Source organism: Cebus imitator, unplaced genomic scaffold, assembly GCF_001604975.1.
Source record: "Cebus imitator isolate Cc_AM_T3 unplaced genomic scaffold, Cebus_imitator-1.0 Scaffold678, whole genome shotgun sequence".
Lineage (NCBI taxonomy): Eukaryota > Metazoa > Chordata > Mammalia > Primates > Cebidae > Cebus > Cebus imitator.
Genome location: NW_016107993.1, coordinates 374,036 through 388,211, shown reverse-complemented (window position 1 = coordinate 388,211; position 14,176 = coordinate 374,036). Strand labels below are relative to the sequence as shown.

The following is a 14,176-nucleotide window of genomic DNA, read 5'->3' as shown; positions in this document are numbered from 1 at the left end:
TTTTCTTTTTTTTAAGATGCAATCTTGCTCTGTCGCCCAGGCTGGAGTGCAGTGGCATGATCTTGGCTCACTGCAACCTCCACTGCTGGGTGCAAGTGATTCTCCTGCCTCAACCTCCTGAGTAACTGGGACTATAGGCATCTGCCACCACGCCTGGCTAATCGTTGTATTTTTAGTAGAGACAGGGTTTCACTATGTTGGCCAGGCTGGTCTCAAACTCCTGACCTTGTGATCTGTCCACCTCGGCCTCCCAAAGTGATGGGATTATAGGCGTGAGCCACCGTGTCCGGCCGCATGCCTGGCTAATATTTTTATTTTTTGTAGAGACGGGGTCTCCCTATGTTCCTCCTGCCATAGCCTCTCTAAGTTCTGGAGTTACACAGATGTGATGCACCACGCTCAGCGGGGAGATGGATTTTTGAACCAAAGTCATGAATTAGTTTGAACGGTTTTTATATCCTGCAAGTTCTCAGAATATTCTATTTTCTGGAATTCTGTGGTGCTAAGATGTGTTAACATGTTGCAACCTCCCTGTATGATACTCCTTAAGTAATTCTGTTTTTGATTTCTTCTTTAGGGTTTCAAAGGTGCATATTAGCTTATAGGTAAATAAAACAAAACCAAAAAATTAAGTACCCAGAAGCAGAATTTAAATGGCTTTTGGAGTTAAATCCCTCCTTCTTAGAACTTGAAGGAACGATTTGGGCTTTGTTTTTCTTGTGTATGTGTGTGTGAGTAGAATAACACCCTTATTCTACTGGGTTGGCGCTGCCTCCTATAGGGAGCAGGGAGCCTTTATCTGATGTGACCCTAGGGTCCCCCACAGTGAGGACTTTCACTCATTGATTTACTCAGTAAATATTTATTGAGTTCCTTCTTTGTGCTAGCTGTGCTTTTGGTGTGGAGGCAAACAGTAGATAAGACTATATTCCTGGCTGGGTGTGGTTGCTCACGCCTGTAATCCCAGCACTTTGAGGTGGACAGATCGCTTGAGCCCAGGAATTTGAGGCCAGCCACAGTAACATGGTGAAACCTTGTCTCCACAACCCCCCACCCCCACACACACAGAAATTAGCTGGGCATGGTGGTGCACGTCTGTAGTCCTAGCTACTCAGGAGGCTGAGGTGGGAGGATCGCTTGAGCCCAGGAGATGAAGGTTGCAGTGAGGTGAGATGGCACCATTGCAGTCTAGCCTGGGCAACAGGGTGAGATACTATCTCAAAAAAAAAAAAAAAAAAAAAAAAAAAAAACAAAACAACCCCCACTCCCCAAACCCGCTATAACTGTATTCCTGCCCTCGTGTAGCTTACAGTCAACTGATATGTAAGAAAAGTAATAAATATATATGTCAGTTGATGATAAGTGCTCTGGAGAAGAGTAAAGCAGAGTGAAGTGGATAAGGAGGGTGTGGAATTGGGGATTTATTATTTTATGTGAGGTGGTCTCAGGGAGGCCTTGTATAATGTCTACTGTTAGCTAAATTCTTCACATAGAGGTTCATATGGCTTACATTTCAGTTTCACCCTGCCTTTTGAAATGCCATTCTGGAAATGGAAACGATGAAACCATGCATGTTAGTCATTTGCTTCTTAGTGTGAAGATGGTTTCGATTCTTTCTTTTAAGCAAATGTTAATGGAGAATTTGAGGCAATGGATGTCTGGGGGTGGGGATGGGGAGGGATTAGAAAAGGTCCAAATGGGTGAAATTGTCTCCTGCTTCTGAGTAGGGTCCCCTCTGCCACTCATGGAGCCTCTCTGCTGACACTCCTTATACTACATCATTGTTCCATGGTGTCACCTCTCCCACCCTTTTAGTACATCGCTGCCCTATGGCATTGCCTTTTGGAGAAAGCGAACTCTGCAATGCTTTCCTCTTAGCTGCTTAGGAGAAATGCACTGTAAAATGAAGGTACTATTTTTTGTTCTGTTAAGCTTCCTGTTTGACTTGTCATTTTGCCTTATATTTTCAGAGTGTTACTGTCATGTTGTTATTATTTTTAATGCAGAGCCTAAATGTGGCTCTAGGGATATCTTTGTCTATTATGGCTCTGACTCAAAACATTCATTCACTCAAAATGGAGAATGATTTTAATTCCCCTCACTCACCCGGCCCCCTTGCCTTAGTAGGGTTCTGTTAGGGTTTGGTAGGGTTCTGTGCTAGCTGGTAGCAGTATCTGCATCACTCTTCTAACCTTGCAGACCTCAGGAAAAAACTTGCTCCAAATTTAGCTGTGCTGCCTGCCAGGCTCTGGCAGTGATTTTGAGGGTGAGAATTTGTACTTCTTCCTCCTGGATTCTCAGGAATTCCCTTTTGCTTTTAAGAAGGTACCAGACTTAAGGTTTTTAAGGTTTCTAAGAACGAGTATGTCATACACATCTATTTTACAGCTTATGTCTGTAGACACAAATGGCATACGCAGATTTTAATTTGTCTGATGTACTGTTTCTTTTGCTTGGTAGCCTAAGTGTGTTGGCTTCGTGTCGATGAATAATTTTAGGTCTGAGATGAAGAAAGCCAGTAATACTAGTTTGCAGCAATGCAGCTGAGCTGCTTAAAAATGAGCAAAATATGTCTTGTTAAAATATCTTTTTTTTATTATAAGCAAAACTGTTGGATGTGAGAATGAACCTGAATTGCTAATTCTAATGTAAAAATGTTTCTTTTTTTTCCAGCTTTCAGTTTGGCTTCTGAAGATACGAAGAAAGAGGTCAGGCAGTCTAAGGTACTAATCCCAATGATCAAATCTTTTCCTCCCCCTCGAAGATTCTTTTATATTTTCTTCAGTGGGAACTGCAATCATTTCATTCTTCAATTGTTATCATTTTTTTCATTATATGAATTAATATAATGTTGGTCAACACAGATTTTGAATCCCTAACACAACCTATGGATAGACTTGCTTTTTAAAACTGCTTTAATATTTAAGGCTGACCCACTTGGTTTTAAAGTTATTTTGAGAAAAAAGATGTTTTGACATATAATTGGACATTTTAGTAGTCTTGCTGGGATACCATAGTTTCCACCAGTCTTACCAAATATTTTTTTTTTTTTTTTGGTCATGGAGTTTCACTCTGTCACCCAGGCTGGAGTGCAGTGGCACGATTTTGGATCACTGCAACCTTCGCCTCATAGATTCAAGTGATTCTCTTGCCTCAGCCTCCCAACTAGCTGGGAATACAGGCGTGCACCACCAAGCCTGGCTAATTTTTGCATTATTAATAGAGATGGGGTTTCATCATGTTGCCCAGGCTGGTCTTGTATCCCTGACCTCAAATGATCCCTCCCCCTCGGCCTCCCAAAGTGCTGGGATTACAGGCAAGAGGCACCATGCCCAGCCCAGTTTTACCAAATATCTTAACCTTGGGTTTAATTTTTCCAGTCTGTGAAAGGATTTTACTGTATCACAGGTGTTACAGAAATCCGATTAGTCTCACCATGAAGGTGACAATATGTGAGAGGGCATGCTGGTGTCTGGGCAGGAGACCCAAAAGGTGACTGTGCTGCCAGACGATCAGTATCAGAAACCTAGGCCTGGGAACTCTCAGAGAGTGGGCAGTACTTGTCTGAATCGCAGAGCTGCTGCATCTTAATCATTGGTTGCAATCAGGGAAGTGCTCTAAATGTTTACTAGTTGGGCCTTGTCCTAGATCAGTTTAGCATGTAGAAAAGACAAACAGTAGTTTAAAATATGAGTTGTTTTTGTCATATTAGTTATAGCTCAGTTGACTCTATTTTTTACCCCACAGATGGTTTAAAAGCATTTAATAGAATACTTCTTTTATCAACAGAGTATTATCTGTTTTAACTGTACTATGAGATTCTTACGCAGGGCAAATAATAATACTAATTTCTTATGATTTTAAGACCTTTTATGAGTAATAAAGCATTTCACACATTTCATTTCATTTAATCTTCTCAATGATCCTGTTATTTGCTAAAGCAGTTATTCTCATTTACAACAGAGAAAATTTAGCCTCAGAGAAGTTAGGTGATTGATTTCTTTTCTTTTTCTTTTCAACTTGTATTTTAGGTCAAGGGGTACATGTGCAGGTTTGTTACATGGGTAAATTGCATGTCACAGGGGTTTGATGGACAGATTATTTTGTCACCCAGGTAAGAAGCATAGGTGGTTTTTTGATTCTTACTCTCTTCCCACCCCCTACTCTCAAATAGACCTCAGTGTCTATTGTTCCCTTATTTGTGTCTATGTGTACACTATGTTTAGCTCCTATTTATAAGTGAGAATTTGTGGTTTCTGATTTTCTGTTTCTGCATTAATTGAGTTAGGATAATGACCTCCAGCTCTGTCCATGTTGCTGCAAAGGCCATGTTCTCATTCTTTCTTATGGCTGTGTAGTATTCCATGGTGTATATGTACTACATTTTCTTTATACAGTCCACGGCTGATGGGCATCTAGGTTGATTGCATGTCTTTGCTATTGTGTTTAGTGCTGTGATGAACATATATGTGCATGTGTCTTTATGGCAGAACAATTTACATTCTTTTGGGCATCAACCCAGTAATGAAATTGCTGAGTTGAATGGTAGTTGTATTTTAAGTTCTTTGAAAAATCTCTTTCCACAGTGGCTGAACTAATTTGCATTTCCACCAGGAGTGTGTAAGTGTTCCCTTTTTTCTGCAACCTTGCCAGCATCTGTTATTTTTTGATTTTTTAGTATTGATAGCCATTCTGACTAGTTTGAGGTGGTATTTCGTTGTGGTTTTGATTTACGTTTCCCTAATGTTTAGTAATGTTGAACATTTTTTCATATGCTTGTTGGCACCATGTGTGTCTTCTTTTGAGAAGTGTTTGTTCATGTCCTTTGCCCATTTTTTAAATGGTTTTTGTTTTGTTTTTTCGCTTGTTGATTAGCTTACATTCCTTATAGATTCTGGATGTAGGCGTTTGTCAGATAAATAGTTGGCAAATACTTTCTCCCATTCTGTAGGTTATCTGTTTACTCTGTTGATAATTCATTTTGCTGTAGAGAAGCTCTTTCCTTTAATTAGGCCCCACTGGTCAAATTTTGTTTTGTTTCAGTTGCTTTTGGAATCTTCCTCATGAAGTCTTTGCACAGGCTGATGTCCAGAATGATATTTCCTATGTTTTCTTCTGGGTTTTTTATAGTTTTAGGTTTTACATTTAAGTCTTTAATTCACCTTGAGTTGAATTTTGTGTGTAGTAGAAGGAAGGGGTCTAGTGTCAATTTTCTGTACATGGCTAGCCAGTTATCCCAGCCCATTTCTTGAATAGTGAGTCTTTTCCCCATTTCTTGTTTTTGTTGAAGATCAGACGATTGTTAGGTGTGTGGCTTTATCTCTGAGCTCTCTAACCTGTTCCATTGGTCTGTGTGTCTGTTTCTGTAGCAGTCCCATGCTGTTTGGTTGCTGTAGCCTTGAAGTGTAGTTTGAAGTCAGGTAATATGCCTCCAGCTTGTGTTTTTTTGGCTTAGGATTGCTTTTGCTACTTGGACTCTTTTTGGTTCCAAATGAATTGTAGAATTTTTTTTTCTAATTTGTGAAAAATGTCATTGGTAGTTTGATAGAAATAGCATTGAATCTGTAAATTGCTTTGGGCAATATGGCATTTTAACAATATTTATTCTTCCTATCCATGAACAAGGAATGTTTTTTTCATTTGTTTTGTTGTCTTTGATTTTTTTCAGCAGTGCTTTATAAGTCTCATAGAGATCTTTTACTTCCCTGGTTAGCTGTATTCCTAGGTGTTTTATTCTTTTTGTGGCTTTTTTTTTTCTTTGAGATGGAGTCGTACACTGTTACCCAGGCTGGCGTGCAGTGGCATGATCTCAGCTCATTATAACCTTCGCCTCCTCAGTTCACGCAATTCTGCCTCAGCCTCCCGAGTAGCTGGGATTTTTTTTTTTTTTTTTTTTTTTTTTTTTTTTTTTTTTTTTTTTTTTTTTTTTTTTTTTTTTTGGAATTTATTTTTTTTTTTAGGATGCTCACAGAACACATGAACCAGCACTAGTGTGATAAAGAGTACATCTGACCCACACTGTGGTACAACACAGGGGAAGGGCTCTCAGAGCTGGTGCCAAGTGTCCACCAAAGAAAGTCCCATTCACCAGAGGCAGGTTGTTTCCTTGGATTCCATCGTCTCTGCTGCAGCTGCCAGCCAGGTCTTCATGATCTTCTGGGAATCCTTCATGCCAGCACCAGTTCATGTTCTCTGCCCTTGCTACTCCTGACTCTTTCAAGACCCAGGTCACTCATGACTCACCGAAGACTCATGGCTCACTCACCCAGGTCACCCTTATCAGCACCTGCCACCATGTCTGGCTAATTTTTGTATTTTTAGTACGAACAGGGTTTCACTATGTTGCTCAGGCTGGTCTTGAACTGCTGACCTCAAGTGATTCACCTGCCTTGGCCAATCAAAGTGCTGGGATTACAGGCGTGAGCCACTGCACCTGGCCTTTTTGTGGCTATTGTGAATGGGATTGCTTTCTTGGTTTGCTGTCGGTGTGGATGTTATTTATGTATAGAAGTGCTACTGATTTTTGTACTTTGATTTTGTATCCTGAAACTTTGCTTAAGTTTATTAGATCTTTTGTAGGTATAGTCAAAGTATTTCTCTTCCCGTTTGGATGTCTTTTATTTCTTTATCTTGTCTGATTGCCCTAGCTAGACTTCCAGTACCGGGTTGAATAGGAGTGGTGAGAGTGGGCAATCCTTGTCTTGTTCCGGTTCTCAAGGGGAAAGCTTCCACTTTTGCCCATTCTGTATGATGTTGGCTGTGGGTTTGTCATAGACGGCTTTTTTTATTTTGAAGTATGTACCTTTGATGCCTAATTTGTTGAGAGTTTTTAACATGAAAGGATGCTGAATTTTATTGAAAACCTTTTTTTTTTGTGTGTGTGTGTCTATTCAGATGATCATGTGGTTTTTGAAAAAGCCCTGGACCAGACAGATTCATAACCAAATTCTACCAGATGTGTAAAGAGCTGGTTTCAGTCCTACTGAAACTCTTCCCAAAAATTGAGGAAGAGGGCTAACTCATCCTGTAAGGCCAGTATCATTCTGATACCAAAACCTGACAGAGACACAACAAAAGAGGAAAACGTCAGGCCAATATCCCTGGTGAACGTAGATGCAAAAATCTTCAACAAAAATGCTAGCAAACCAAATTCAGCAGCACCTGAAAAAGCTAATCCGCCACAGTTAAGTAGGCTTTATTCCTAGGAGGCAAGGTTGCTTCAACATACACAAATCAATACATGTGACTCATCACCTAAACACATGATTATTGAAAGGTAAAGTTAGAATCAAAATTTTCTGAATCCTTGAATTTTTCTCACTTCACTGTTTTATATCACACAGCCCTGTGCATTCTGATGTGTGTGTTTGGCAGTAATGAGGATCATTTTTGACAAACTGAAAGTGCTGCCTAGTCCTGCGGTGGCTTGTGACTTTGAGCCCTAAATGACAGGCATAAGGTTAATGCTGGACATGAGAACCAAAGTGCTGCAGTTCATCTCTTCCCCACCACTGGCCAGCTGAGGGACCTAGTGAACCTCGCTGGGCTCAGCCTCCTCATCTGTAAGATGGGGTAGTAGGACCAACTTCACAGGGCTGTTTTGAAGATTAAGTGTGCATGTTTACAGCTTAGAACAGTGCCAGGTCCTGTTTAAACATTTACCTGACAAGACAACAGCAAATGCAATAAGCAGCCTTTCAGGAGGTTTCATAAGCCATCTTTTCTACCTGGACAAATCAAAGTAAAGAGGGGCTGCTTTTGTCAGTTAAATTTCTTTTATGGAGGTAATTGACTTCATATGAAGTAGTTGTGATAATGATGGTAAAAGGGTAGGTACCAATAATTATTGAGCATTTGCTTTGCGGAGACCTTGTGCTCAGCATTTTACTGTCTTGTTCAATCTACAGCACAATCCTGTGAATGGGTCTTGTCATTATTATTCCTATTCCGGTTGAAACTGGCCTGAGGTAGAAGGTGGTGCAGGCAGAATTAGAGCCCAGGGCCAGCTTACGACTGAGTGTAATCCTGAACACATCTGATCATTTTATTCAGAATCTGTAGGGTAGTAGTAGGTAGTTGTGACTGGGTGGAAGATTCCATTTTACTTCTCTTCCCTCTGAAAGATTTCATATCAAATTCTTTTGAGGATGTCATATCTTTTAATGAAGGACTTATAAACTAAGCATTACATGTATGGATTGCAAATGTTCAAATCTACTGTGACTTGGAAAATAAAACCTGTGTCAAAGGGTGAGTTTAATTTGGCTTTTCCCAGCTAGCATACGAGCTGTCTGTTGGTTGGAGATTAATAGCAAATCTCTTTTGTATCTGAATAGCAATTCAGTTGACTTATAAAACCTTGACAGTGAGCACATTTTGATTGATATTGATAGTGTAAGAAACATGTGGCAGCAGAAATAATAAAACAAGCCATGTGTTTCCTTCGTCTTAGGAAGAACTAAGCCTTTTCATGAGGGAAGCTGGAGACGGAATTTTAATTGTTCTGTTAATTAGTTCATTTAGTCTAATTTTCTTTGTCACAGGGGAAATTAGTCAAGACCATTTCGGTTCCATCTCAATTCACCTAATTCAACTGTTTCTTGCATATTTTATTTTTACAGTTTACAAATTGAACCCCTTGAAATGGCTAATCATTTCCCAGCTATTGTGTCAGTCAACAGAGCTGCTGTGCTTAATAGCAAATAGAAGGATGTATAATTTTTCATTGCTTTTCTTTGATTTCACCAAGATAGCTATCTGATGGAAAGTCCAGTTGGTTTTGAAGCTTAATTTTCTCAGTCTAGAACCATAGCATTCTGGATATTTTTCATCTTTTAACTTGTTGATAAAGGCGACTTTTGCTTTACATATTATTTTTTTGCTCACTCTCAAAATCTGTTTATGTCTAATGATGTGTATTTTCTAAAGCATGCCTCCCGAGGAAGCCTGGGCAGACCTTATCATGGCGGTGTGAGGAAGAGCACTGGGACTGAGTTAGGAGACCTGGGTTGTAATTCTGGTTCTGTGGGCAGAATGACTTGTTGAACCTTGGGAAAATGATTTATCTTTTCTGAGCCTCTGTTGTCCCATTTGCAAAAGGGGAGTGTTGGGTTGAATCATCTCCAATGCTGTTTTTAGATCTAACAATTCTATTTTTCCAGGAGGCTCAGCTGGCAGCCAAAGCTGTAGCATCCAGAAGGTAGCTTGGCCTGGGGCAGGTGGTGGGTTGCCGGTGGAGCCAAATGGCTGGCCTCTTCCCTGAGGGCAGGTTGTCTTCCCGGTCAAGAATGGCACTTAGAGTAAGCCTGCACATGCTGACTTACGGTGATGACCTGGCTTTGGTTCAGTGCATTCAGAGAACTGGGTTGAGCTTTCCAGTCTTTTTAAGTAATTTATTCTAGATCTACCTGTTGTATCAGGATTAAATTAGATGTCACTTGATCCATCCTGAGAGCTAACAAATCAGCATATAACTGTAGGTTCTTCTCTACTCAGTGGCATTTCTAGTCTTGAGACAAAGATAACTTCAGAATATACCACTAAAGGTAGTCGCTCCCCTGTGTTTAGCTCTCTCCTCCCCGAGTGCTAGCATGGTCCCTTTGGTATTCTTAGAGGATGCATCTCTGTGGATACATCTCTTGGTTTTTAAGCTGCTCCCAATTTTGTTGGTAAGGGCTCGTGACCACATTTCTTATTGCAATTTGTGAAGAAAATGGAAGGATATTTCCCACCATTCAATTGTCATAATTATAGCATATGGCTGTTGAAAGCAGAAAAGGGCAATTAGGGAGAAAATGCCTTCTTAGTCTGCAGAGAAGACAGTGAAAATGGAAGATTTAGCTGCTGACGCTTTGCACTTTGCCAGAGAAATCTTTTGAGAGCTCCTCTCTTGATTTACAGAGTTGAGGTCAGGTATTTCTCTGGCCACATCCAGATTTCTGTGTGTGGAACTCTCCAGCTCTAAGGTGCCCCTTCTGTGCTCCTGAGTTCTAGTGACCGCTGTAGGCTGGCCTCCAAGGCCCTGTGCAAACCCCTAAGGCTGCTTCTCAAGTAGGAGAGAACATTGTGGTGACATTCTTGATGGCAGTATGTCTGCATCCAAAAGATTGATAAAGTGCAATAATTAGCAGAACTTGTCTTCATGAGGAACACTCTGCCAGAATCGAGAATATTCTCCGATATGTCCATAATGCTTTATAGTTTACAGTGCTTTAAAAATGTACTCTCCCAAGAATATCGTGAACCAGTTAAGCATTCACTGCATCTTACACAGTAGGAAAGAGCTTCAGCTCAATCAATTGACTTGCCCAAGATCACATGAGGAGGGCACAGCCCCACCTAAGAGGTCTGTCATGACACATAAGTACGTCGTTGCTCCGTGGTCCCTTAGATTTTGGTCTCATTTCTTTATGGAAGTGTTTCCAAGCTCCCGTTTTCAAATCTTCCTCCCATGTGCTGATACATACCATGCACCATGCATGTTTATTCAGTGTATTGCTGGCTTTGTTATGTACTGAGATTCATCTTTTTTCTCTTTCATTTAAAATACAGGATTTGGAGAAAAGTGGTATATCAAGGAACAATGACATAGGTAAGTAATGATTTTTTTTTTTAACCTAAGAGTGTGTACTTAGGTGTATTTTGTATGAATTGTATTTCTGTGAAGTGATTTTTTAAAATTTTATTTATGGGGTAAATATGGTTGTCCAGATATTCTGTCTTTGGCCCAGCCCAACCTTTGCTCTTCTGAAGATGTGGGGTGAACACTTTTCAGCTGGGCATGTTGGCATACGGTGGATTTATGTTTACTCAGTGAGATATGTTGAATTTAATTTCCTCTGGCATCATTCATTAAGCTTCCAATAAGATAAAGCACCATGTCTGGTGGGCTGTCTGGGGGAATGTAGAGAGGAAGGAGACATGGCCCCTGTTATTAAGGACCCACACTGTGTGGGAGAAAAGGACAAGCTGTGACCTTTGCACATGCTGTCCGAGAGCAGGCTCTCCACCCGCTGACCCTCGGACACCCCCGGCCCACCAGTCACGTCTGCCAAACTTGTTCCAAGCATCCTGGCCTGGAAGCTGTTATGCTTTCCTTTGCAAGGCATCATGCTTCTGTCACAGCCCATTCCTTATTTGTACTCCTTTTGAAACTCCCTCCCTCTCGCCACCATATAATGTAAGCATCTTTAGGAATGTGACCATCAGAGTTTTTTAAAAAAAATTTTCATGGGAAGCACATACCCAGTGTGTAAGGCCACACCTCTGTGGGGAGGGGTGAGTCTGTCCCTGAAGGGTGTGAACTTCATCAATGTCTTTCCTCCCATGGTAGGAGGAATGACCCAAGTCTGGAACACAATCAGCCAGGACCTGGACACCAGAAGCAGTGAGACCTCCACAGGAGGCGTGTGGTGTCGGGGAGTATGTGGGCCATTGGAAAAGTCTCCTTACAGACATGGGTGGTTGGCTCACCTCTGGTTTCATGGTGGGTAAGCCTGGGCTCCAGGAAACAAGAAGGGAACAATATACTCTTCTTGCTTCCTCCCTATTGTTTTCCATGGATACCCGGAAGGCGAGCTCTAGATAAGAGGGAAAAGGATAAAGGCCCTTCTAGACCTTCCCTTCCTAGGCCTGGGTTCTGAGGCGTGCAGAAGTAAGGAGAGCCTCCACCTTTGCCCTGGGTGGAAGGGGGAGCATGACCTGTCTTGGGGAGCCACATCTGGGGCCCACAGGGGAGTGTGTTGGGGTCTGCGGGGTCTGAGAGCAACTGTATTTAAGGAACCGTGTCAATTTGTTGCTTTTTCTTCTCTATGTTACAACACCCTGTATTGTTTAGCCACACCTTTCCTAAAATGTGGAGATGTTTTTCTCTGCTACCAACTCTTGTGGCTTTGAGCATTTATTTGTGGTTTATGGGAACAGATGAGTCTCTGGTTTTAAATGAATTAATGATGCAAGTCTGGAACATGGGCTTGAAACTACGAAGGGGAAGTTACCTTGGACAGGTAAATTTTTATTCTTGCACTTGCACATGGCAAGTCAAGTGATACCTAATTTGGCATCAGGTCATCTGAAAAAGACCCAGGGGGCTTCTTTTCACAGTCTTTGTGTGAGCCCACAGGACCAGGAGGCTACTAAAGTTGCCTGTGCAGTCGCAGCCACAGGAGTAGAGTGAGGCACCAAGAGCATGGCTCTCAGTCAGAGCTGGGAAATAGCCTCCATGCACAGGCTGCTGATTCTCCTTCAGCTTGCTGCCTAATTGATAGATTCACTAGCATATGATTATTCTCACCAAGTAAACATAATGGAGTGGTGCTTTGTGCATGTGTGTGCATGTGTGTATGTGTGCACGCGTGTGTGCATGCATCCGTATCCCTCAGCTTTAAATCATAAGGTGGTTTGTTATTCACCTTTTATCAGAAGAAAACCATATTGATTTCTCATCAGAAAAACACAAGCATGATGAAACCCATTTTTCAGGTAATTTCTGACCAGGAAGATGAGCACTTAGTTCAGTGCTTAGCCAATGGTAGGTGCTGAGCAACTGAAGATATACAGAGCATTTGGTTTCTTCTGCTTTCAGAGAATCATTGCTCGTCAGTATCTGTTTTCTAACTATCTTTTGGTCCTGCTGCCTTTCCTGAGCACTCTCTGCAACTCACCATTGGCTTTGGCATTGCATTGGCCCTTTAGGTATCCTTGACTAATTTCTTTATCTTCCCCTTCTAGCCTGTCACTCTGATTATTATTGTCAGGCACTTAATGTGCGGCCCATTTATTGCCCATTCCTGGTGGAGAAACAATGACGATCCATCTTAAATTGTGACAGTGTTTGCTGAAGGCAAATTGCAGTGAGTTTAAAGAAGTACAACCAAAATGATAAGGAAATCGTGGAGGAATTGTCTTATTTAGCTCTGTTGACTGGGCAGCAGGAGCTTAAGAGTTAGGTGGTTGGATGGCATACACAGAGAAGACAGCTAGTGAGGTAAGCTCTGGGATCTGGACTCAGCCAGAATGTGATTCAGTGAAGGGATGGCTTAGGTTGTATGTCAGAACAGCAAGAATTTAAACCCATAAGCTGTTTGCGGCACTGAATTGTACTACCTATACTAGCCTGGTTCTTTTCTGGAATGGGTTGGGGCTGACTAGCATGTCAGTGATCTTCCGGCATTCATTATGATCAGGGTTACAGGAGCTCCCTTCCCCTTTAGCCTTGTCCTCGATAATCCCCCCTATGCATCCTGTTCCTTGGCCATACCTAACTGTTAGTGTTTTCCGGGCCCTAAATTTGATTTTCTGTCCCAAACCTTCACTGCTCCTTCAGTAGGGAGGGTCTTCCCACCCTCTTTTTCCTCCATCTTCAGGACAGTGTCCACCTTCCCTCCTTTGGGAAGGCCCCACTGCCTGGGACCCCACTTTGGCTCCTGAGGCCCTTCCCCCATTTGAAAGTGATTGATCTAGAGCCCAAGCTTCTCAGTGTGGTATGTAAATCCCTCATGATTTTTGACTTGATGAACCTGCTTCCCTTTCTAACTTTATCACCCACTGTACCCCGCCCCGCTTCTTTTCTCAGAAATGCCTGACAAACATGGTCATTCCCTCAGGGATGCTACGGAGATACCGCAGGCTGTGGGCTCTGTGATAACCCCACTGATCTGCTACCCTCTCTGCCTGTGTCTGCTGCTTTTTAAAGGAAACTCAGGAAATACCTCCTCTGGGAAGCTGTCCTTGCACTTGGCCCCCGATCGTCTGGAATGGAGTAAGCCTCAGAGAATAATTTTTGTGAATTTAATAAAGAAGATGCACATTCCCAGTGACCCAGAAATTCCAGGCTTATTAATCATCCTAGAGAAACTCGGATGAATTTCTGTGCCCTGTGCTTAGTTAGCTCTGGCTTTCCATTTACTGCTTTGTGTTATAATGGCCTGTCTCTGAACGAGGCTCAGACACTCCAGTGCTGTGTCTGGGCTCACTCATCCTTGTATCGCAGAGCCCTACACTTAGTAGGTACTCAAAAGATGTTTGCTGAATGAATGAATGAAGCATCCATGATTGAAGTATAGGAAAAAGGGAGGGGCCAGCACGATTGCTTAGTAGCTATGTTAAGGAGCACAGATACAACTCACAGGATGTGACCCAGGTATATATGGGAAGAATTTGCTTTTTTTTTTTTTTT

General features: G+C 41.8%; 1 protein-coding gene across 2 annotated transcripts in view; it reads left to right on the top strand.

Annotated features, from left to right (window-relative positions):
* B3GLCT (beta 3-glucosyltransferase) overlaps nucleotides 1-14,176 on the top strand; it is a 113,025-nt gene that overhangs the window by 13,347 nt on the left and 85,502 nt on the right. For both annotated transcript variants that reach the window (XM_017518390.2, XM_037734856.1), the window contains exons 2-3: nucleotides 2,674-2,723; nucleotides 10,552-10,591. In XM_017518390.2, the coding sequence (XP_017373879.1) occupies nucleotides 2,674-2,723; nucleotides 10,552-10,591 (90 nt within the window). The remainder of the gene's footprint in view (nucleotides 1-2,673; nucleotides 2,724-10,551; nucleotides 10,592-14,176) is intronic.